The sequence below is a fragment of the Lactuca serriola genome, chromosome 8 (genome assembly GCF_051521515.1).
Source record: "Lactuca serriola cultivar US96UC23 chromosome 8, Lser_US96UC23_V15, whole genome shotgun sequence".
NCBI lineage: Eukaryota > Viridiplantae > Streptophyta > Magnoliopsida > Asterales > Asteraceae > Lactuca > Lactuca serriola.
This window is the reverse complement of record NC_136415.1, coordinates 102,019,335-102,044,385: the sequence shown is the minus strand read 5'-3', so window position 1 is coordinate 102,044,385 and position 25,051 is coordinate 102,019,335. Positions and strand designations below refer to the sequence as shown.

At 34.8% G+C, this 25,051-nt stretch overlaps 1 protein-coding gene across 1 annotated transcript; it reads right to left on the bottom strand.

Moving 5' to 3' along the window:
• Nucleotides 1–4,412: 4,412 nt before the first annotated feature.
• On the bottom strand, nucleotides 4,413–5,053 carry LOC145067229 (uncharacterized). Its single transcript, XM_079014415.1, has 3 exons — nucleotides 4,907–5,053; nucleotides 4,772–4,823; nucleotides 4,413–4,681 (listed from the first exon to the last, which is right to left on the bottom strand). The coding sequence occupies exons 1-3, from the start codon at nucleotides 5,051–5,053 to the stop codon at nucleotides 4,413–4,415; spliced, it is 468 nt and encodes a 155-aa protein (XP_078870541.1).
• Nucleotides 5,054–25,051: the final 19,998 nt, after the last annotated feature.

Sequence of the window (25,051 nt, the reverse complement as noted above, 5' to 3'; positions counted from 1 at the left end):
TATTATATTGTTTTTTTTTTTTTTTTTTTTTTTTTTTTTTTTTTTAAATTCGATTAATTGTTTCGTATGTGAGTTAACTGTTCTTGTTTCTTGAAACATAATCATTTTATGTTAAATATATTTTTTTTTATTAAATTCGTATATTTTATTTTTGATGGATCTAAAGTGTTATGGTATTTGGATTACAAGTGTTAGGCCGACTCAACATGTAAGTCTTTCCATGTATATTTAAACTCAAAAGTATTTTGACGTTCAATAACTAGTCTTTAACTAGGGTTGTCAAATACCAAATCGAACGCATTAACTCCAATTCAAAATCAATTCAACTTTCTCTCAACCCAATAATTAGAAAGTTTGGATGGTCACTGCATCCTAACTAAATTGGTTGTTAGGGTTAAAATTTTAATATGTTTACAACCCACCAACTAATTTAAATATGTTAAATATTTTAAATTTATATTTATTTAATATTATTATTTAATTGATTATTATATTTTGATTACTTTTAATTTCTAAAAAATATGAGTCAGTAACCGTTATAGAAAATTGAGTTGATGAAAGTAAAATTTGAGTTGCATGGAATTTAAAAATTAAAATTAATGTTTTATGGTTGTAAACACTTAATTTATGTTTGTGTTATGAACTTGTAGACTTATGGCTGTATCAATTTTCAAATTTAAACAATTATTGGAGTTTTTAAGTTTTATGTAAATTTACTTGAAAGATTATTTAATTTTTAAGAGGTTTTGGAATATTAAAATGGTCAACCCATTTAACTCATTTATTAAAAAGGTTCAGTTCGGAAAATAATAAACATGTCAATCCGATTTCAATTCATTTACTAAAAAGGTTGGGTTGAATTATAAATTTTTAATCCGTTTACATAAACAAGTTGGGCTAGATAGAGATTTTGAACTCGTATAATTATTAAACATATCATCCTATTTATGATTCAATCCAACTCATTGTCACCCTTATTTTGAATTAATAATTTAACTTCTATTTTTGTACGGAGAATAATCACTCATATTTGAAAGAATTTCCACGGTATATAAAATTCATTTAGAAAATACATCATTATGCATGTTAGCTATAAAATATATAGTAATGTAATGTCCCCTAGAGTCACAAGCGTTGTCTTCAAAAGAATTAGTTTTAGAAATGACTATTGGTGCAACTTATTGTCTATTTGTCTTCTATTGATATGTATTGACTTATCTATTTATATCAACGGCGGAACCAGAAACTTTTGCAAGGGGCAACACAAAAAAATCCCGATACAAGATAGTATGCTATTTTTTTAATTACGATTTCATTAGAAATAACAAACTAGCCCAAAGTCTTACATAATTACATTTTTTGAAGTTGTCCTCTACGATTACCTATTTCTGAAAGCGCTCTATCACTCGTTTGATCTTAACATCCATAAGTGTTTCTTTTTCTACAATACAAATTAAAGCATCATTCAAAAAATCATCACCCATTTTTGTAACGCCCCATCTCTGGTATGTTGTTCCTGTGGCATTTATTTAAAAGTTTCATTGAGGGACTCGGCGAGTCTATGGCCTGACTCGTCGAGTAGGGTCGAGTTTTTGTGCACGTGTTAGTCGGCGACTCGGCGAGTCCATATTCGGGACTCGGCGAGTCTGCCTGCCTGGAAGAAACCCTAAATCCTCGGGTTGCTCACTATTTAAGCAATGCTATGTGCCCCAAACTCGCCTCCTTCAGCCTCAGAGAGCTGTGAGAAAACCCTAATCCATCCCTTATTGTTTTAAGTGCTTTTGTGTGTGGATTTTGAAGGCTTGAAGAAGAAGAAGAAGAAAGGAGCAAAGAGAAGAGGTGTAGAGCAAAGATCCAAGGGCAAAAACAGAGCTCATTGAGGTATTTCTCGGATTCCTTCTGTTTTATGCTTTAGACCTCCATTAGAACTTTTCTAGGGCTAGTTTGATGCATTTTCCAAGCCTTATAGTTGTATGGATGCCTTAATAGGTCGAGATATCCCTAGATCTGTTCATTTAGGAGTTGTAGAGCTCGGATCTATTGCCTTTTTGAAGATGCCTTACATAAGAACCCTAGATCTAGCCTTTATTATGCTTTTTGAGCCTTATTATCTTCTTGGTCGCTTATGGGCACGTAAAGATAGAATCTTTACGTGCTAATCGAGTTAAGGAAGCCCAGATCTATAAGTTTCAGACGCTGGATTCAAGCAGAATCGAGTTTAGAGTAGCTGCATGGATGTGACTCGGCGAGTCGGAAGAACGACTCGGCGAGTCAAGTCGCGAGTCCCGTTTTTCCCCTTTTTGAGTGATGTCGAGTGGAAGCCTGTGAGTAGTAGAGTGGACTCAGTGAGTTGGAGGGCAGACTCAGTAATGGAGGGACTCGACGAGTTGTTCATACAACTTGGCGAGTCCAAGGCAATCTTCTTAGCTCAAGAACAACTCGTCGAGTTGTTCATATGACTCGGCAAGTCGGATAAAGATTGTCTGAGTTCTTGGATCGAGAGGGTACTCGTCGAGTCGATGCCATACTCGACGAGTAGCCACGAGTAGGGTTGAAAAGTGAGACTAGAGACTCGGTGAGTTGGCGGCCCAACTCGGCGAGTCAGGTCAACTGTGGGTTGACTTTGACCGAGAGAGTTGACTTTGACCAAGGGTAAAAGAGTCATTTTACCCCAGTGCAGTGTTTAGCATTTGATTGAGTGTGTTTATGGACTTGTAGCCGGGGAGATACCGGAGCAGCAGCAGTTAGCTTCCAGAGTCGTTCACACAGCAGCCAGTTCACGAGGTGAGTTTCCCTTCAGTAGGAACGGGTCTAAGGCCACAATGCCGGCCCGTTCAGTTAACCGTAGTTTCTGGACTTCGGTCCAATGCAGTAGCTAGTATGTTTGACGCCTCCGTGGCTCAGACAGGATTTATGTGTTTATGCTAGTTGATATGTTTATGCTACGCTCAGTCACCTTCGGACTTCGGTCCGATGTAGGGGACAGAGGTCCCAGTCAGCTTCGGACTTCAGTCCGATGTAGGGGACGAAGGTCCCAGTCAGCTTCGGACTTCGGTCCGATGTAGGGGACAGAGGTCCCAGTCAGCTTCGGACTTCGGTCCGATGTAGGGGACGAAGGTCCCAGTCAGCTTCGGACTTCGGTCCGATGTAGGGGACGAAGGTCCCAGTCAGCTTCGGACTTCGGTCCGATGTAGGGGACAGAGGTCCCAGTCAGCTTCAGACTTCGTTTCGATTTAGGGGGCAAGGCCCCAGTTAGTCCGGACTTCGGTCTGATGCAGTGGGCAAGGCCCAGTATGTGCTTATATGTTATTATGTGGTATGTGGTAGTTTGGGGGAGCTCACTAAGCTTCGTGCTTACAGTTTCAGTTTTGGTTTCAGGTACTTCCGCAAGCAAAGGGAAGAGCTCGGGATGATGACATCGCACACACCACAACTTCAGTTTTGTCCTGGGAGTTGATTTAGTTTTCTTGATATGTTTGGATACAGTAGTGATACAGTTTTTCTCACAGTATTTTATTATGGTTTTTGAGACACGCAACATATGGTTTTATTATGTGATACTCAGTCTCATGGGTTTTGTTATAATAAAAATCGAAATTTTTGGGTGGAATTTTTGGGTTGTTTCAATTTTATTACGTAAGTCGGTCTTCAAGAGCTTCAATGCGGAAAAACATCTTTCAACGGTTGTGGTTGCGGTTGCAACGGGCAAAATCAAAGTCAACTTTAATAACCTATAAACCAAAGGAAAATAAAGATGTTTCCCGGTTTCCACCATCACCCATCAAACGAGAAAGGTCCGCAATTCCCTTCATATTAGAAAATCTCTCATCATCAAGCAAAATGTGATAATAAGTTTCAAGTTGGCCATCAAGATACACCTTTTCCGAATCATTAAAATCAGTTTTGTACAACTCACTTAGCTTCACCAACTTTGATTTGTCAAACATAGAAAATGCATTACAACGACTTAAAGTCGCCATGTATTCAAGCAATCAGTGCTCACTTCACTAATACGGTCCCCAAATTCTAGAATGCATATCCAAAACCGTGTTAAAAATATCAACTTCAAAGTGATGTTGATTAGTAACCTTGGTTCTATGGTTTCTTGGAGTAACATAAAATTCGGACATTTCCACGATTTTAATTTTATGTTTATGACAAAAAGAAAATACATTCTCAAGGAACCCATTATTTCTAAAAGCTTTGAACGTTTTCATCGTCACTTTTACCAAAAAAGCGGCTTCAAAATATTTTGATTTTTTCTTTGAAGATGTTTTGACAAGGTATTCTTGACACCAAAAATCTCCAACATCAAGTGTAAATAAAACACAAAATCAAGAGTATTGAAATACGACAAAATACCGTACACTTGATTTCGGTTATTTAAACTAGATCCATCCTCTTCAACATATTTAAGAACCTTGATAACCTCCGGAAACAAATTCTTCAAACTTATTTATTGTTTTATAATGTGAGCCCCATTTTGTATCCCCGACTCGAACAAGTGAAGTCTCCTGATTTAACCCTCTTCGGGTCTCAATTTCACTGGTACCAATTTCTTTTTGAACCCTTTCCTTGTAACTATCTCGTATGATTTCTTTTCTTTTATAAGAAGCACACACCACGTTAACTACTAAAGCTAACTGCTTAAAGAAATCATCAACACCATCGTGACTTTTTGCTACATCCACAACCACAAATAAAAGTTGGTGTGCAAAACAATGTATATAATATGCCGAAATATTATCTTTCAATATCAATGCTTTCAAACCATTAAATGCACCCCGCATATTACTTGCTCCATCGCATCCTTGCCTTCTTACCTATTTAAAAAAAATGTATATATAAGAAATAAAATAGATAAAGATTCAAATACATACAAAAAAAAGAATTCATAATTTCTTACCTGAGATATACTCAAGTTATTGTTGGTAAATATTGAATCAATGACTTCTTTTAGAGTTAAAGAAGTTGTATCCTTCACGTGAACAATTCCAACAAATCTTTCTTTCACTAATCTAAGGCTATTAACATATCGCAAAAACATAGCCATTTGTTCTTTTTTGGATACATCACTAGACTTGTCTACTAATATAGTAAACACACCATTACCAATTTCTTCACAAATGGACTTTATTATCTCTTTTGAAAAGCATTGAACAATCTCTTTTTGAATCTTTGGAGACGTCAACTTTTTATTTTTTGGAGCATTTTCTAAAGTAACATTCTAAATGCTTTCATTATGGTCCCGAAGGAATGATAATTCTTCAATGAAAAAGCCTTTAGAAATTGATCCATCCGACTCGTCATGACCACGAAATGGTAACACATTCTTCGATAAAAATCTACAAGTATCAATTGTTGTAGCATGTAATCGAATTTGCTAGTTATTCGCTTCAACTTCAGTTTTCTTATGAAAGCTTCACTAATAGATTGGTTTTTCTTTACTAGATCTTCACAGTTTTGTTTTGCGTTGTTGTGATGACTGTCAACTTTACCCACATGATCTTTCAATCATTTCTTTTTACTCCAAGTGTCAAAGCCTCCTGTCACAAATACATCTCTCCCGCTTGTTGCCCCACAATGTCTCCAAACAAGTAACAACATAAACAATAAGCTTTGTTCTCTTTTGTGCTATACTCTTAGTCTCTAACCAATTAAATGTTGGTGATTTTAGTGTCACTATGTCATTTTATGTAATCGGAACTAACATGTGAGCTAAGGGGCTTCATAATTTGTACTCTAATATATGTACGGGTATGTGCGGAGTGCACACATGTATAAGATTGAATTAGAAGCCAGTTCGACGACAAGTTGGGGGTCCGGGGGCAGCGCCCCTGGGTGGGGTCTAGGGGCCGCGCCCCTAGCGGGGTCCAAGGGGCAGAACCTCTAGCTGGGGTCCTGAATTTTACATATGAGGACATAGTGGGAAAATCGAATTCTTGAGGGTGATTATGGTAAAACTGACGAAATTCGTTAGTTTTAGAAACCATTGATTTCCTCATTAAATTTCGGATTTCCCTGACTTGCTTCCAAAGCAACCCATGACGGCCAACCGTAAGAGGCAAACCCTAAATCTCGTTTATTATATAAACAGATCTTCTCTTTGAGAAAGGATACACAACTATTAACTCTCTTTTCTTCAGACGAACATAGAATCCTTTTAGCAATCTGTCTTACGGTTTATGTGCCTAGATTCGTAAGTGTCATCTTGGATTATCCTAGATTGAATTTCTTGCAATGCAAACATATGGGAGAAATATCAGTTCGGAAAGTGTTAACACGATCCAAAGGGTATCCAAATCTCCAATATAAACCCCAATTCCTCCAACATTAAATTCATCAAACCATTCCTTTACAATACGTCTGTTCTTACCACCAATTTTTATTGATTGAAAATCATGGTATTTTAGTTGAGAAGATCCTTTAATCCAATATGCTCTCCTTATTTCATCCATTTGATTTGGATGATATGATATAATTTTTGGTCTATCCGTCGGGTCCGAAGGAAGATTATTAATATCAAAACTAGGTGAAATATGTTGTGGTTGAGGTTGAGGTTGATGATGAGATCTTTTTCCTCCACCACTTTCATCACTATTACCAATATCCAATGTCCTTAAAAAAATTCCAATTAAACTCTACAAATTAATACAATTAAAGATTTAAAATTCACAATTGAAGATTTAAACATAATACAAGTGAACAACTAGTTGGTTAATTAGGTTTTCAATTTGAACAAATAAATTAAACTAAATCATAAAACCTTAAAGATGGAAAGTTAAATATTACTTGTTTCATATTCCGTAAGTGAGCCAATAGCAAAATGGGTGAATAAACCAAATTGCCAAGAAAAGTTCTGGTCAAGTAGGAGGCAGCGGCAGGTAAAACGACAATCATATATATATATATATATATATATATATATATATATATATATATATATATATATATATATATATATATATATAGGATGAGGTTCAATAGAGAACTATAATTAACCAAGAAACCAAGGAACCAATCTTTTTTTCAACTTTTAGAACTTATTTTTTATAAAAAAAAACTAAAAATACAGAAATTCATAACTTTTTATCCTTTTTCCAATGATATAAAATTCGATTTTTTTACATCAAATTCACAATGTGAATTTTTGAAAATTCACAACGTGAATCCGGATTCACACGATGAATCTGAAAAATATTTTTCACATTCACAATGTTAATATATGAATTTAGATATTTTTAGATTTTTTTTTTGATAATGAATAAGCTCTAGAAATTAAAAAAAAAAGATTTATTTCATTGAAGAACCAATAATTATGATTCTCTATTAAACTTATATATATATATATATATATATATATATATATATATATATATATATATATATATATATATATATATATATATATATATATATCATTTTTCCCTACTTTGTAATTGCTTTGTACACAAAACAAAAACACATATCCTTTTATTTAATGGGCCAAATCATTCACAATTAATGGGCTAACTTATTGGACTTCTATTTTAAATGTAATTTGATGTTTAAGGTTGGTTAAAATAAATATCATAATTCACCACTTTATATATATATATATATATATATATATATATATATATATATATATATATATATATATATATATATATATATATATTTCTATGGGGAATTGACGGGTAGCAAATGCTACCCCTACTAACTAATTACTTCCGCCACTAATTTATATATATGGAACCTTTATTGCGAAAAACTCATATTAGAATACAAGGTTAAATATATGAAATAGCAACATATTTTCTAAAGAATAATCACTCATATTCTAAAAACCAGGTTGACTCGTAACTTATTCGTCACACAAGGTCAACTAAATATCCGAGTTTTAAAACATTGACCATATCTCATATTCTCTATATGAAGTATACACAATTTAGGCAATCCTCACGTTTGCTACCAAATGTCATGACTATGTTGTATTCTTTGCTACCAAATGTCATGACAAGTTGTACTGTGTTTAATCGTAGTTTAAACTTTGCAGCAACAAAATTATATCAACTAATTTCTTTTTGTATTTAGATTATTAAATAACTTGACCAGAAAAATTGTATCAACTAATTTCTTTTTGTCTTTAGATTATTAAATAGCTTGAAAATTGGTGACATTTTTAGAATTTTGCGGGGTAGTTGTATTGGTTTGGAAGGTGTTGCATGGTTTCTTGAAAAAGCAACTTTTTTTTTAATCAAATTTGTAAACATGAAAAATGTAAAGTGGGCTACTGGATTCTTTTTGTTTATTGACATTTATAATATTCATTATATTATATTTGATTAGTTAACACACGTTTTAGATATTCGTAGGTAGGACACATTTAAACGTTAAAAAGTTGAAGAAGAAGGATTTTATTTTATTACTTAAGAAAAAAGTTCATTTATTTAATTAACAAATTACAAATACTATTATGTATTCAAAAACAATTACAAATATTTGTTTCAATAAAAGTTTACTGAGACTAAATAAATCCTATTAAAAATCAATGTAATAAAGTTAATAGAAATCAAGATATAACTTATTTGCGTTAAATAAATTAAAAGAGGAAAATCTTTAGAAAAGTACTAATATTTTATGAAATTTTTTAATAAAGTCATAATATTTTTTTTTAAAAGAAAAGTCTCGACTATTTAACTTTTTGAATAGAAAAGTATAAGAAACCGATTAATTTATTTATTTTAGTCATTTTTGACTTGTTAAGCAGGTCATGAAATCAAATCGTTAATTTTTTCAAAATAGTGAGACTTTTATGTAAATTTCGTCAAAACCTGTATATAATGTATAAACATATTTTTTACATATTTATATCTATTTTTATGTATTTATGTATTTTTTTTATGTTTTTATATGTATATGCTTACATATTTTTACGTATTTTAAATGTATACACATATTTTTTTTTACATATTTATATGTATTTTAAATGTATAAGCATATTTTTTACGTATTTATATGTATTTTTAAGTATTTTACATATTTGTACGTGTTAGTTTTTATGTATTACGTGTTTATATGTATTTTTTTATATTTATATATTTTTTAAGTTTTTTATATAGATATTTATGTATTTTTATATATTTTAAATGTATAAACGTATTTTTTACCTATTTATATGTATTTTTAAGTATTTTACATATTTGTTTTTTATGTATTTTTATGTATTTTAAATGTATAAACGTATTATTTTATGTATTTATATGTATTTTTAAATATTTTATATATTTTTATGTGTTTTATATATTACGTATTTATATATATTTTTACACATTTATGTATTTTTTAAAGTTTTTATATAGATGTTTACGTATTTTTTTTATGTTTTTTAAATGTACAACCGTATTATTTTATGTATTTATGTATTTTTTTACTTCAAGTTGTTTTCACAATTTCATCCTATTTCCACAGCTTCTTCGAGTATGTCTAGATAGTTTTCCTACATACCCACACATTTTAAACGTTTCTCATTTGTTTATCTTGAAATTAAACATCAAATTAAAAAACAAAATAATAATTTATGTAATTTACTAATATCCAGATACTAGTAAAGTATAGATTTAAATCCAATCACTAGCTAATCAAAGACCAGTTACTTTTGCATGGACCTCAAACTTGTTTTGAGAAAGAGGCTTCGTGAATGGAACTGCTAGATTATCAATTGTATGAACCTTCTCAATGTGTATATTTTCCAATTCGAATTTCTAATGAATGAAACTGAACTTTTGTTGAATGTGTCTAGTCTTTTTGGTAACCATTGTGTCTCTTGCGATAGCGATAGCACAAGCGTTGTCACAAAACATCTCACTGGCATTTTTCATGTTTGGAACAACATTCAGATCATCAATGAATTTGTTCATCCAATCAACTTCTTAAGTTGCCTCAGACGCAACTATATACTCATATTCTATTATAAAAAGTGTAACCACATCTTGCTTTGAACTTTTCTAGACAATGGCTCCTCCATTAAGGGTGAACGTATCACAACTATGATTGTGAGTTACCTCGATCAGTGTTGAAGCTAGAATCAATGTAACATCTTACAACAAGCTCTTCATCAAATCCTACAAAAACTAGGAACATATCTTTAGTCCTTCTCAAGTACTTAAGGATGTTCTTTACAGCCATCCAATGTTTTTCGTCAGGATTAGCTTGATATCTACTAGTTAAACTTATAGCATCAACTACGTCCAACCTCATAGATGTCGTAACATAGATAATTGAACCTACTGTTGAAGCATATGGTATGCAACTCATTCTTTTGATCTTATCGTCAGTACTAGAACAATTTGTATTAGAAAGAATGATGCCAAGCAGTATATGTACAATTCCTCGTTTCGAGTTATCCATTAAAAAGCGTTTTTTGAATTTGCCAATGTATGTACTACAACTTAATCCAATAAGTCGTTGGGATCTATCTCTGTAGATCCTAATTCTGAGTATGTACGCTACATCCCGTAGATCTTTCCTTTGAAAGGAATTACTAAGACAAGTCTTGGTTTCTTTCAATGTTGGGATATCTTTCCCGATCAGTAATATGTCATCGACATATAGAATTAGAAAAACACTATTGCTCCCACTTACTTTGATGTATACACATGGATCATCAGGGCTTTCCGAGAAACCAAAATTTTTAATGTTCTCATCAAAACGATGATACCAGGCCCTTGATGCATGTTTCAATCCATAAATGGACTTCTTTAAGATATACATTAAGGAAAGCAATTTTGACATCCATAAATGGACTTCTTTAGGCTATTTGGGTTGGCAAAACAGTCAGGTTATTCCATATAAACATATTCCTCAAGATATACATTAAGGAAGCAGTTTTGACATCTATTTGCCATATCTCACAGTCGTAATATGCAGCTATGCCCATGATAATCCTGATATATTTAATCTTGGCAACTATTGAGAAGGTATCTTCATAGCCAATACCTTGAATTTGAGTATACCCTTTCGCAACAAGTCATGCCTTGAATGTTTGTATATTTCTGTCCATGTCGATCTTCTTCTAGAAGATCCACTTGCTTCCAACATCCATGCTGTTAGGTACAGGTAAGTTAACCAAGTCCCAAACTTGATTATCATTCATGGACTGAATTTCAGCTCTCATGGCTTCAAGACATTTTTCAGATTCTAGATCTGAAGTAGTTTCCTTTAAACTGATGCGTTCACAATGATCCATCAAAAATACTTCCTATTCAGGAATGAAAAATCCAAATATGTCAGGTTCCAGATGAGGTATACTTGAGTGTCTTACAATTTGTGTGTTATCAGGCATCTGAATGATAATTTTGTTGGATTAGGTGTCTAAACTAATAACTGAATTAGAATATACTTGAATTATTAGCAAATTCCTTTGGATTGCCTTCAAACCTAGTAATTGAATAGGATGACTTTTAGAGAGAGAGAGAGACTGATTTATTGATTTATTAGATGATTAATGAATAGTAATAAATGAATTTATTAATATATTATGAAAATAATATATTAATTAGAAATAGTGATATTTAATTAAGAATTAATCAGAAATTAATTGGAATTAATTTTTTGGATTAATTAAAAGTGTAGGGGTCTAATTGTAATTGTTCAATAGTTGAGCAAGAGGTTCTTGAACCTTCCTTGGAAGGGTTGGATGGTTTCTAAGCGTATTTCTGGGCATTGGGAATATTCTTACAGATAAATAGGAAGTTGGATAATTATAAATTTGAATTGATATTATTTTATTCAAATTAGAGTTATCTAGGTTTTCCTAATTCATGCATAAATAGGCCCTATGAGCTACAGTTTTCGACCGCTCCATTCTTAGAGCCAATGCCAAAAATTTAATCTCCTCTCTCCTTTTTCTTCAAGTCTTCCAGTTTCTCGAGTTGGGTGTGAACCATCAGAGGCACGAGATTTCTGTTGCTTGCTTCCAAAACTTTGAAGAAGGATTTTAGATTTGTTTACAATAACAAATCAAGAGGTATGTAAACATCCTTTATGATTTATGATTTCATTAGGGTTATTGTAGTTTGATAGTTCATAGTATGTTGCTGTTGACGAAAACGCGTACTCGCAAGTATACGAGGTCGTGCAAGTAATATAGTCGTAAGACCAGACATCGAACCCACATAGAATATCCTATTCTAAGGAAGAATGAACTAGACAATTGATTGCAAAAGTGATTGATTTTATTAAACTAAGGAAACAATTAAAATTAAATTAAACTAAATTCACCAAGGTAAAAATGAAAACTAAAATAATCAAACAAACAAAGAAAACAATTGAACAATTTAACAATTATGAGAAAAACGGGATTCAGTTGACTTATACGGGTTCATTGGTTCTTCTAATGCAACTAATTTGTCAAACCAATTATATAGAAACGAATAACTTAACACCAACAAAAGTTATCAATTACCTCTCGGTCTCATGATTCGATTTAAAAAACATTCACTCATATCTCTATGTAGTTCATGATTTTAAAAAGCATTAACTCCAATGGTTTTGTTAAAAAGCCCTAACACACGTCTATGTTAAGTTTAAGCGAGATAACGAAGCCACACATTCATATTCAAACGATGTCACAAATAAAGCTTCTCTCGAAGTCAATATAAGCATGTAAATATTAAATTTAAACCAATGAAATTAACCCTAACTAACGTTGATCAAGTGCTAGCCAAAATGAAAGTTACCCTTCAAAATTTATATTTTTAAAATAAGCACACATTTGAATATGTCATTCAATTTCAACAAAATTGGTTCAACAAAATAAACTACATTAAAATTACCATCTCACCCTAGTCAACCAAACCCACAAAATTACTACTCCATTAAACTAAAATTATGAACAGTAAACAAATAAAAATTAAGCATCATATTTTAATTAAACGTCTAAACAAAAGCAATTACTTTTGAAAGCATAAACAAAAATCAACTAAACGTAGCAAAAGAAAATACTAAAGCAATAAAATTTAAACACAAGGAAAAGAATAACCATAATTGCTGACTTCTTATAAGTTTCCTGTGGCAAGGGCTGATGTCCTTGAGTCCTTCGCTTTCCCTTCTAATGAATCTGCATACTTCCCCTTCAAATCTTTGTTACGATTATGAACACATGATGTTTTTTATTCTTTTGTTCCAGTCGTAGGGTTTTTGAGGTTTAGATTGCCGATCTTTTTTTTTTCTTCGTAGGGTTCTTGCCTCCGTCTCTTAAGATCACGTAAAGCATAAATATAAAACATAATTGCACAACTTAGCCTCCAACTTTCAAGAATGGTGCAGCGTTAGCCCATAACTTTCAACTTTTCAACTTGTTACAACTTTAGCCCTTGATCTCTCAACTTTAATCATTGTACAACTTTAGTCCTCAACAGTGCACCTTATTTTCAGATTAGAATTCTTTCAGCAAACTAACCCCAACTTCCACGTCGATTATGAACTGGAAAACGACCGATTTTTAGAAAACTCAAAACACAAAATTTGTAGATAATTGTGTCTAGTTTCCCGAACATCTTGAATCGCCTAAATCGGGGTCCCAAGGAGCCATATATGATGAAAAGATTGAGATGTGGTCAATCTGCCAAACATCATTTATTCGCCTTAATTTGCTCGTGATGAATTTATTTTTTTCGAATCCGTCAATTCCTTGCCGATACCATTTGGACATTATAATATAAGTCGAACTCCCACCAAGACTCGTTGAATAAGTGGTGGGGGCCTAAGAAGCTTAGACAATCTTGTATTCACAAGATAAAATCCGTTAATTCCTTATAGATTTTTGAACTTCATAAGAGGAGGTCCAACTCCCACCATGACCCATAGACTAGGCGGTGGGGAACCCATGAAACACAGGTTGCACTTGCATTAACAAGTAAAATGAATACCGTCAATTCCGATGCAAAGCACAATATGCTATATTATGGATTTCGTGCAAGAAAACCATCTCCCACGAACCTGTAGAATAGGAGGAGGGGACATAAGAAGCTTAGGTGAACTTGTAAAAACAAGTTAATGAGCCGTCAATTCCTTTAAGAACTTTGGACTTCATATGAAGAAACCAAACTCCCATCGTTCTATAGAATAAAAGATGAGGAACCCATGCAAAACAGGTCGAAAACCCAACTGAATGGGCACAAAAATACCAACAGGGAAATATTAGGTCTATTATATTCATTAACATAAATTTATCTTTTTAAGCTCAAAAAATGATGTAAATTGTAAAATCCAGGGACAAAAATAAGCTTTTTAGTTCATTTAGTGATCGAAAAATGAGCACTAAACAGTTGCCCTTATGTGAAAGACATAGATCCCTTTAGGTTGTATGTGCCCTAATCATTTAATTGTTAAATGTTTTTCTGCTTAGAGCATTGTTTTGTAATCTATGTTTTCCATCAGTGGTATCAGAGACTATGGTTGTCTTTCATCTAATTGCACATTAGTAAATTGAACAAACAAATTTTTTTGTTTTTTACATCTCACGATGTGAGATCTGAAAAGTTCAATTTTTTCGAGTTTATCTGCCTAATCTGTTTTGCGTGCATATTATTTGGAAATTATCTGCTTTATATCTGCCAAATCTGAATTTGCCTATATATTTGATAATTAAATAAAAAGCCTAAAAATTAGGAGATAAATCCTTGGCTTGATTAATTATTTAATTGATTAATATAACTAATTTATTAAATGTATAAATGATTAATTTAGATATTAATTAATAGTTAATGTTAAATGTCTAGTGTTTTAAAATGTTTAAAATACACCTTATACTATAAATATAATTAATTGCTTAATATATATATATATATATATATATATATATATATATATATATATATATATATATATATATATAAGAATAAGTCAGTCAAATCGCTAGTACACCTCATTCATGAAGTCATACTATAAGGGGAGTTTAAGGAAAGCCACCTATAAAATGACCGTCATTGGGTATCCATTCTTGCCCACCGCTCTCTTTTATGGTGGAGGGATGTTAGCCGAACATATTTGATATAACATAATCTCATTAATAAGTATGATGCTATAAAAGTAACTAAATTCTTTTTTTTTAATAAAATCTCACTCCTAGTTATTTTAGGAAAAATATGAAAAATATGCTAATCCATAAGATAACACATTATACTTTATAGTAGTTAGTGGAACGTGTGTAGTTAACCGGCACACTAATAATGATTATACAGAGTAATAATAGGCATCTCGAAAATTATCATTGATTAATGGAGCGCATGTTAACCAACATATTAAAATGAGATGACATCGAGAGTGCCAAGCATATTTGTATTGTTATTCACATCTTGTTTGTGATCCGCGGCATCCCAGTCACAAATAATAAAGCATAATCTGAGATTAAACATTCTATTGATAGATTCAATAAATCTCAAAAGATCTAGGAATTTCAAAGTTCGAAATTGGTAAATTTATTTTACCCACCGTCATAAATTCGCAATAAGATTACGACACCCCTCTTCTTAGTTGTGAATTGTTATTTTGGATCCTAGCCTTAATTGTTTATTATGGGTTAAAATATTAAGGATTATTGTCATCTAAATATAACTATTCTTTTTCTCTATAGATGTCTACTTCTGGTGATGCTTCTGCTCCATCGTTGTCTACCCACCACTTGGGTTTCTCCCTACTCTCGATCATGTCCAAGGTGACCTTTGATGACACCAACTACAATGATTGGATGTGCAACATCAAGATGGCTCTTCGATTCGATGGCAAAGAGTATGTCCTTGAAGAAAAACTTGTTGAGATCGATGAAGCCACTGCTACTCCTGAACAACTAGACTCCTACAAGAAACACTACGACGATGCAACAAAAGTTGTTTGCATCATGGTCGCCACAATGATCCATGAATTGCATAGGTTCTATTAGGATTATTAGCCTTATGAGATGAACAATGACCCTGTGGAAAAGTACCATAAGAGAGCTCGACAAGAGAAATATGAGGTGGTCAAAGCTCTCATGGCTTGCAAGATGAAAGAGGGAGAGTCATTATGCAACTACATGTAGAGAATGCAAAGGTACGCGAAATTCCTTGTTAGGATCAATGTGCAGTTCGGAGAGGATTTGTCCATTGTTATCGTCTTGACCTCCTTGCCAAGTTGTTATGATAAGTTAATACTGGCCTATCATTTGAACAATATGAAAATCGCATTGGCCCAACTGTAACGCCCGCAAATCTGGGCTAGTCAAATTAGAGGCAATAGGGGTCGAAAACGACTTTTCGACAAAAGATTATTTAGAATAAATAATCTTAATCAAGTTGTAGAGTATGTTACAAGGTTTTCGTACATATAAAGAACGCCGAAAACCGAGTTATAACGAAGAAGTTATGACCCGTTGAAGTTTCGCGACGGAACCGGCACGATACCGGGAAGCGTAAATAGTGAATTTACGATAGAGCGAGATTTAGCCTTAGCGATCTAAACGAAAGTCGTAGAAAATGTTAAACTAAGAACATCGATAAAAAGAACGCCCAAATCTGTCTTCGTATGAGGAAGTTATGATTTTTCTAAGATTTAGCATAGCAGTGCACAGCCCGAAATCTGAATTTTAGATCGGTCGAGTTTTAGCCGACGGGATCTAAATAAAAGTTGTAGTACTCATAAATACCAATGCGTGGATATAAAGAACGTCGATAATAGGGCTCGTATGCAAAAGTTATGGACGAAGCTTAGTCCCTACTTTTCGAGCGCGACGAATTCGATACAGTTTTGTAAATACGAGATAGAATGAGAATTAGCCAACGAGGTCTAAATGAAAGTTGAAGATCTCATTAATAGGAACTCAACGGTAAAAAGACAGACAAAAACGGAACTCGTATGCGAAAGTTATGGACGAAGCTTAGTCCCTACTTTTCGAGCGCGGCGAATTCGATACAGTTTTGTAAATCCGAGATAGAATGAGAATTAGCCAACGAGGTCTAAATGAAAGTTGAAGATCTCATTAATAGGAACTCAACGGTAAAAAGACAGACAAAAACGGAGCTCATATGCAAAAGTTACGGACGAAGCTTAGAGACTACTTTACTATAAAACTCCTATAAATACAAGGGTGAACTCCTCATATTTTCTTCACACCATAAGCCTCTCTTTCTCTCTCTAACTTCTCTCTAGCCTCCCTAAACCCCTCCCAAGTCTACGGAACCTCCCTAGCACGAGAAGAAAGCCCCGGAGCGCCCGACGGCTCCGAGGAGAAAAGCTTTCGGCTTGGAAACGCTGCTCCAGCGAAGCCTGGTTTTTAATAAAAACTCGTTGTAAGTGAGCTACGCCTATACTATATTTAATATAGATTTTATTTAATTATACTAACATTATTAGGACCTTAAAATAATTATTTGGGCTATTATTATGAGTTATATTGAGTGTTATTTAACGCTTATATAATAGTAATAATAGCTAGACTATTAATTAGTCGTGGTTAACGTTAAAAACTAAACCCTAGTGGTATTGATACTAGGTTTTGTCGAGGAAAATTGTTTTGAGATAACGAAGTGCTGTCTGAATTCGGAATCACCACCTAATCAGGTGAGTGCATGGTCTCTTTCATCTTACACATAGATATGAAGTATTTTAATATAAATTACGTGTTATGTGTGCATATTGTCTGAATACTTGTTGTCTATGCTGGTGAAAGATTTTTATACATGTTTTAAATGATGTAAACTGTATAAAGTATTTTATATCTACAAAATATGTTGGGTAAAACATGGGTAGATGAATGATGATGGATAAAAGCTGAAATAGAGAAACATTAGTAGTACGGACCTAGTGCCCTATAGGTATACATTGGCAGCAGTGGACCTAGTACCCTATAGATGAGCACTGGCAGCTGCGCCACAACCTGTAGATGATTTAGATCTACAGTAAACATCATAGCAGCTGCGCTCTAAGGATAGTATCGGCAGTTGCGCCTAATAGGGAGCCTTATGACCATGACAGTAGTGTTTAAAGGTCAATACCGGCAGAAGCGCCTCATAGAAAATGTCCTAATTCTGGCAGCTGAGCCTAAGTGACAATATTAGCAGCTGCGCTTGACCAATGTGTCATTGGCAACAATGGACTTCATGTTGTTTCCTTAGGATGATCCTTAGGAATGAATGAATGAGAAATAGCTGATTCTTAGGGTAGATCCTTAAGAATAAAGAAGATAATGGGGATGGGTAATTGGGTTGATTGTTTGATTGTTTAAACATAATAATTATATTATTGTGGGTTGAAAACCCTATGTACTCACCAGGTTTCCCAACCTGACCCACTCGGTTTATTTATATCACAGGTGTTGATATGAAGTGACATTACACTGAGAGATTTAAAGAGATGTAGATCACTAGTGTAAATAATTGTAAGTTCTGTTTATGCTTATGTTTCTGTATTAACGATGACATCCCAAACGTTTTAAAATGAAATAAATACGTTTCTTCGAAAATGTTTTAATAACGTATTTACCATGTTTTTCTGGGAACAAATTCCGCAACATTTTTATAAAATGAAGTACTCTGATTTTTATAAAGCATAAACAACATCGGTCTTTTTTGGCCGTGAAAATGGGGATGTCACAGTTGGTATCAGAGCATTAGTTTAAGCGAACTAGGAATATGGATTTATTTCTAGACTTAAACTTAGAATGCTAAGCGATGATTGTGAGGTGTGAGCACTAGCTTATTTTAGGAATTGTGCCTAAAATGCTTTTATGTGCTAAATGCTTGTGCCTGATATGCTGTTATTTGTTCGGATCTATGGTTTGTTGCCGACCGGATCTGGAAACCTTATGTGTTTAGGATTCTAAGCGTTTAACTACGATATTAGAACTAGCATATAAACGTTTCGGAGTGATAAGAATGATTTAAACGTCAATCCTAAGTAAAGGTCTAGATTCACCTTATTCGGCGTATAGATCAAGATGGCAAGAACCCGTAGCGGAAACGTGAATGCAAATGGGAACCGAGATCAACCCCCAGCGATTGAGCAAATACCGGTTGTGGTAGCCGTTGCTGAGCCAATAACGATGGCAGGAGTGCAAGCGATGATCCAAGCAATGTTGGATCGTCAAATGGAGGAAACCAGACGTTTACTCCAGCAAAATCGAGAGGAAGCGACTATTCAGATCGAACAGCCCAAGTTGAACGAAGGGCAGACTGAGGAAGGGAACTACAGTGGGACTGTTGTTCAAGTCAACCCACCAATAGTTCGACAAAACAACCAAGATGACGAAGTCGAGAGGAATGGATGCAAGTACAAGGATTTTCTGACTTGCAAGCCATCGACTTTCACTGGAAAGGAGGATCCGATCGGGGTCATGGATTGGATCTCGGAGATGGAATTAGCTTTCATGACGTGCGGTTGCATGGGAAAACAACAGACCACGTTTGCAGTGCGTCAGTTTCGAGGAGGTGTTGTACGATGGTGGAATACCTTGGGAAAGACGCTGAGCCCCAATGAGCCCCTGCAACTAACATGGGTAGAATTTATGGTGCATTTCAAACGTAGGTACTGCTCAGCCCAAAATCTGCTCGAGCTAGAAAACCAATTCCTTACCTTAAAGAAAGGAAGCATGTCTATTGATGAATACACCAACAACTTCACAGAGAAGATGGAGTTCGCCTTACGTCTTGTTCCGGATGAGCTGACAAAAATTGACAAGTACGCAAAAGGACTTCCATGGGAATATGCAGTGCCAGTGCGTCAGGCACCTACTTTGGAGGCAGCTATCTGGGCTGCCAAGTCGGTTGAGGAGATGATCAAGGGAAGAGCCGCCAACAAGACCGAGGTTGGCGAAAAGAGGAAGTTTGAGGGGTCTGCGAAGCCCGATGAGAGAAGCAAATCAAGTACCAGGAAGTTTAGAGGAGGAGGGAGTGAAGAAAGATGGTGCGAGAAGTGCAAAAAGAAACACTCTGGAAAATGCAGTGAGGAAGTAACTTGTTTCAAGTGTGGGAAGCATGGGCATTATGCCAACGAGTGTAAATTCAATAAAAGGGTGTGTTACGAATGTAATGAGGAAGGACACTTCAAGCAAGATTGCCCAAAGAGAGAGGGGGATACAAAGCCAAATGTGCCGCCAAAGCCAAAGGCGAGAGCATTTCAAATGATCCTTGACGAAGCAGATGACAATGCGAGGATTCAGGAGTGACAACTTGACATCCAAAGATCGAGTTATGAGGTAGCCATAGAATCGTATGATGTAGCCTGTTAGAGGCATATTCTAGGGTGAACTTGAACACCTATGTAATAGTTTCAAGGAATAATAAAAACCTTCGTTTTGATATCTGATGTGTTAAGCTGTTATATGATTTTCTTGTGTGGTGACTTGGAAAACTGTGGGACAATACCTGAGACGAGTATGAGTAGGTGTGAATGGTAGTAGAGGCCTATACTACCGGAAGCACAGGACTCACACTTGGATCAGGGAAAGTCACAAGGTTACCAAGAAGCTAGTAATTGATTTCGTTTTATTCAAGTGTGTTGTTACCATCATTTCGGTAATGACTAAGAAGATTGTTGATATTCCGACCCTAGTGGTCATATCGAATCGAGTCCGACTACGATGAGTATGTTGTGTGGTTCAGAGAACCAAGTTTGATGTAGCGTCCGACTTAAACCAAACGGTTGAAATCAAAGCGATCAATAGAAGTATCGCACTCGTTGTTAAAGAAGTTGGTGGCTAGAAATGCCTAATGTTAAAGTGTGATTATATCACATTAGAACATGAAGGAAGGCATAGTCTGTTTTAGAATTTAACTCTAAGAGACCTAAGTCTAAGTGTTGCAACATACGATGATAGGTCATTAGAATATGACACATCGATCTATAGTAGTAATAAAAGAACTTATCTCAAGTCCGTATCCAGCAAGGATCAAGATTGTGACTTGAAGGTCATAATTTGGAGTCTAACCTGAGGTAGAGAGCAGGTGCACGATCGAGTACTCTTACAGTCAATGAGTTTAAGAGATAGAATCGAAGGAATGTAGAAGTTATAATTATTACCTAGGATGAAGAGATGACGTATGGAGTCATTATACGACCCTGTTTCGTTGATGATTCCGGGACGTAATCATCCTAAGGGGGAGATAATTGTAACGCCCGCAAATCTGGGCTAGTCAAATTAGAGGCAATAGGGGTCGAAAACGACTTTTCGACAAAAGATTATTTAGAATAAATAATCTTAATCAAGTTGTAGAGTATGTTACAAGGTTTTCGTACATATAAAGAACGCCGAAAACCGAGTTATAACGAAGAAGTTATGACCCGTTGAAGTTTCGCGACGGAACCGGCACGATACCGGGAAGCGTAAATAGTGAATTTACGATAGAGCGAGATTTAGCCTTAGCGATCTAAACGAAAGTCGTAGAAAATGTTAAACTAAGAACATCGATAAAAAGAACGCCCAAATCTGTCTTCGTATGAGGAAGTTATGATTTTTCTAAGATTTAGCATAGCAGTGCACAGCCCGAAATCTGAATTTTAGATCGGTCGATTTTTAGCCGACGGGATCTAAATAAAAGTTGTAGTACTCATAAATACCAATGCGTGGATATAAAGAACGTCGATAATAGGGCTCGTATGCAAAAGTTATGGACGAAGCTTAGTCCCTACTTTTCGAGCGCGACGAATTCGATACAGTTTTGTAAATACGAGATAGAATGAGAATTAGCCAACGAGGTCTAAATGAAAGTTGAAGATCTCATTAATAGGAACTCAACGGTAAAAAGACAGACAAAAATGGAACTCGTATGCGAAAGTTATGGACGAAGCTTAGTCCCTACTTTTCGAGCGCGGCGAATTCGATACAGTTTTGTAAATCCGAGATAGAATGAGAATTAGCCAACGAGGTCTAAATGAAAGTTGAAGATCTCATTAATAGGAACTCAACGGTAAAAAGACAGACAAAAACGGAGCTCGTATGCAAAAGTTACGGACGAAGCTTAGAGACTACTTTACTATAAAACTCCTATAAATACAAGGGTGAACTCCTCATATTTTCTTCACACCATAAGCCTCTCTTTCTCTCTCTAACTTCTCTCTAGCCTCCCTAAACCCCTCCCAAGTCTACGGAACCTCCCTAGCACGAGAAGAAAGCCTCGGAGCGCCCGACGGCTCCGAGGAGAAAAACTTTCGGCTTGGAAACGCTGCTCCAGCGAAGCCTGGTTTTTAATAAAAACTCGTTGTAAGTGAGCTACGCCTATACTATATTTAATATAGATTTTATTTAATTATAGTAACATTATTAGGACCTTAAAATAATTATTTGGGCTATTATTATGAGTTATATTGAGTGTTATTTAACGCTTATATAATAGTAATAATAGCTAGACTATTAATTAGTCGTGGTTAACGTTAAAAACTAAACCCTAGTGGTATTGATACTAGGTTTTGTCGAGGAAAATTGTTTTGAGATAACGAAGTGCTGTCTGAGTTCGGAATCACCACCTAATCAGGTGAGTGCATGGTCTCTTTCATCTTACACATAGATATGAAGTATTTTAATATAAATTACGTGTTATGTGTGCATATTGTCTGAATACTTGTTGTCTATGCTGGTGAAAGATTTTTATACATGTTTTAAATGATGTAAACTGTATAAAGTATTTTATATCTACAAAATATGTTGGGTAAAACATGGGTAGATGAATGATGATGGATAAAAGCTGAAATAGAGAAACATTAGTAGTACGGACCTAGTGCCCTATAGGTATACATTGGCAGCAGTGGACCTAGTACCCTATAGATGAGCACTGGCAGCTGCGCCACAACCTGTAGATGATTTAGATCTACGGTAAACATCCTAGCAGCTGCGCTCTAAGGATAGTATCGGCAGTTGCGCCTAATAGGGAGCCTTATGACCATGACAGTAGTGTTTAAAGGTCAATAGCGGCAGAAGCGCCTCATAGAAAATGTCCTAATTCTGGCAGTTGAGCCTAAGTGACAATATTAGCAGCTGCGCTTGACCAATGTGTCATTGGCAACAATGGACTTCATGTTGTTTCCTTAGGATGATCCTTAGGAATGAATGAATGAGAAATAGCTGATTCTTAGGGTAGATCCTTAAGAATAAAGAAGATAATGGGGATGGGTAATTGGGTTGATTGTTTGATTGTTTAAACATAATAATTATATTATTGTGGGTTGAAAACCCTATGTACTCACCAGGTTTCCCAACCTGACCCACTCGGTTTATTTATATCACAGGTGTTGATATGAAGTGACATTACACTGAGAGATTTAAAGAGATGTAGATCACTAGTGTAAATAATTGTAAGTTCTGTTTATGCTTATGTTTCTGTATTAACGATGACATCCCAAACGTTTTAAAATGAAATAAATACGTTTCTTCGAAAATGTTTTAATAACGTATTTACCATGTTTTTCTGGGAACAAATTCCGCAACATTTTTATAAAATGAAGTACTCTGATTTTTATAAAGCATAAACAACATCGGTCTTTTTTGGCCGTGAAAATGGGGATGTCACACCAACTCCACAACTTGCTACAAACTATTGAGTCGGGAATGAATGGAAAAAATCAAGTCCCTACCACTATTACTAATGCTCCTATTCTCGCCATTGGGCAAAGCAAAGGGAAGAAGAGGAAAGCTGCTCCCAAAGCTAACTGGAAGAACAAGGCCTAAGTTGGGTCATTTAGCAATGGCCCAAAGGCAAGGCCCATTTTAGAACTTCCAACTGTTAGTGACCCCAAAGAGGCCATTTGTTATGACTGCAATGAAAAGGGCCATTGGAAGAGGAACCACCCCAAGTACTTGCAACATATCAAGGATGGCAAGGTGAAGCTATCGTTAGCAGCTATATATGACGGGTTTTGAGCTTAATAACACTCTTATGGTGTACATGCAACCCTAGATGCTTTGGATCTATGTTTTCTCTATTATACATGCATACATTCAATATTCCAAAGCATCATCCTAACTAGCATACAATGGAGTATAAACAACATGAAATACAAGTTGGATGACATACATTTTAGTGTAGTTGAAACCTTGGACCTTTAAGAACTTAGTTCCCTAAGTGTTGCACCTCAAATGGAATCACACAACACCACCAACAAATGGAGGAACTTGAGAAGATGTCACTTGCACTCATAAAATCGGCTTGCCCTCTTGTGTTTCCACTAGTACCAATTTAATGAGCTAGAGGGGTTCTTATATAGTGTGGCTTGATTAGGGTTACACCAGGAAAACCCTAATGTGCATGACTTTCCATATTCCTCATGCTCCATGGGTTTAAACCTCCATGGGTCACCGCATGGGTTTAGCCCAACATAAGGAACTATGGATCACAAGCCCACATTATAAGAATGAATGATTTACATAATCAATCCCCATATATTTAATTAGTCTCTTTTGATCACAAAATTAATTCCAAACTAATTCTTGGCCAATACTAGTTGAATAATATGATTTCATATTAATATATTAGAACTTATAATATATTAATAAATCATAAATAACCTCTTCTCAATTATCCATCCTTTAGATTGTTCCGGTGTCATGCAATCCAAATGGACCATGCTACTCTCGAGTCAAGTACATACCAATAATAGTTATGGGCTTAGACATCTAATCCAATAGTCTCCCACTTGGATAAGTCTAATAACTATTATTGCAAACATGACTCCAAACCGACTAGCAATCGTAGCTCTTAAAAGTCGTTGTCGAATGGAGCGTCCATTAGATAAGGGATCATATATTCCTCCATTCTAGATATCATATGGATTGATACATGGATTATAATCATTCGCTCTGTCCATTTGTTGTTTCCTGATTTTCGATTTATGACGACCGACTAATTGAAAAATTCAGATCAGTCTAGGCTTGGCCAAGCACTTAGGGGTGTCATCACTAGATCATCGAGGGGCCCACCGAATATCACTTTTATCCACGTGTGGTAAAAGGAACAGATAACTTCGACCCAAATGCTCGCTTGTACTTACTCATCAAATTACATACAACGATATGTTTTATAACACCAAGTTACTATCGTCTCAC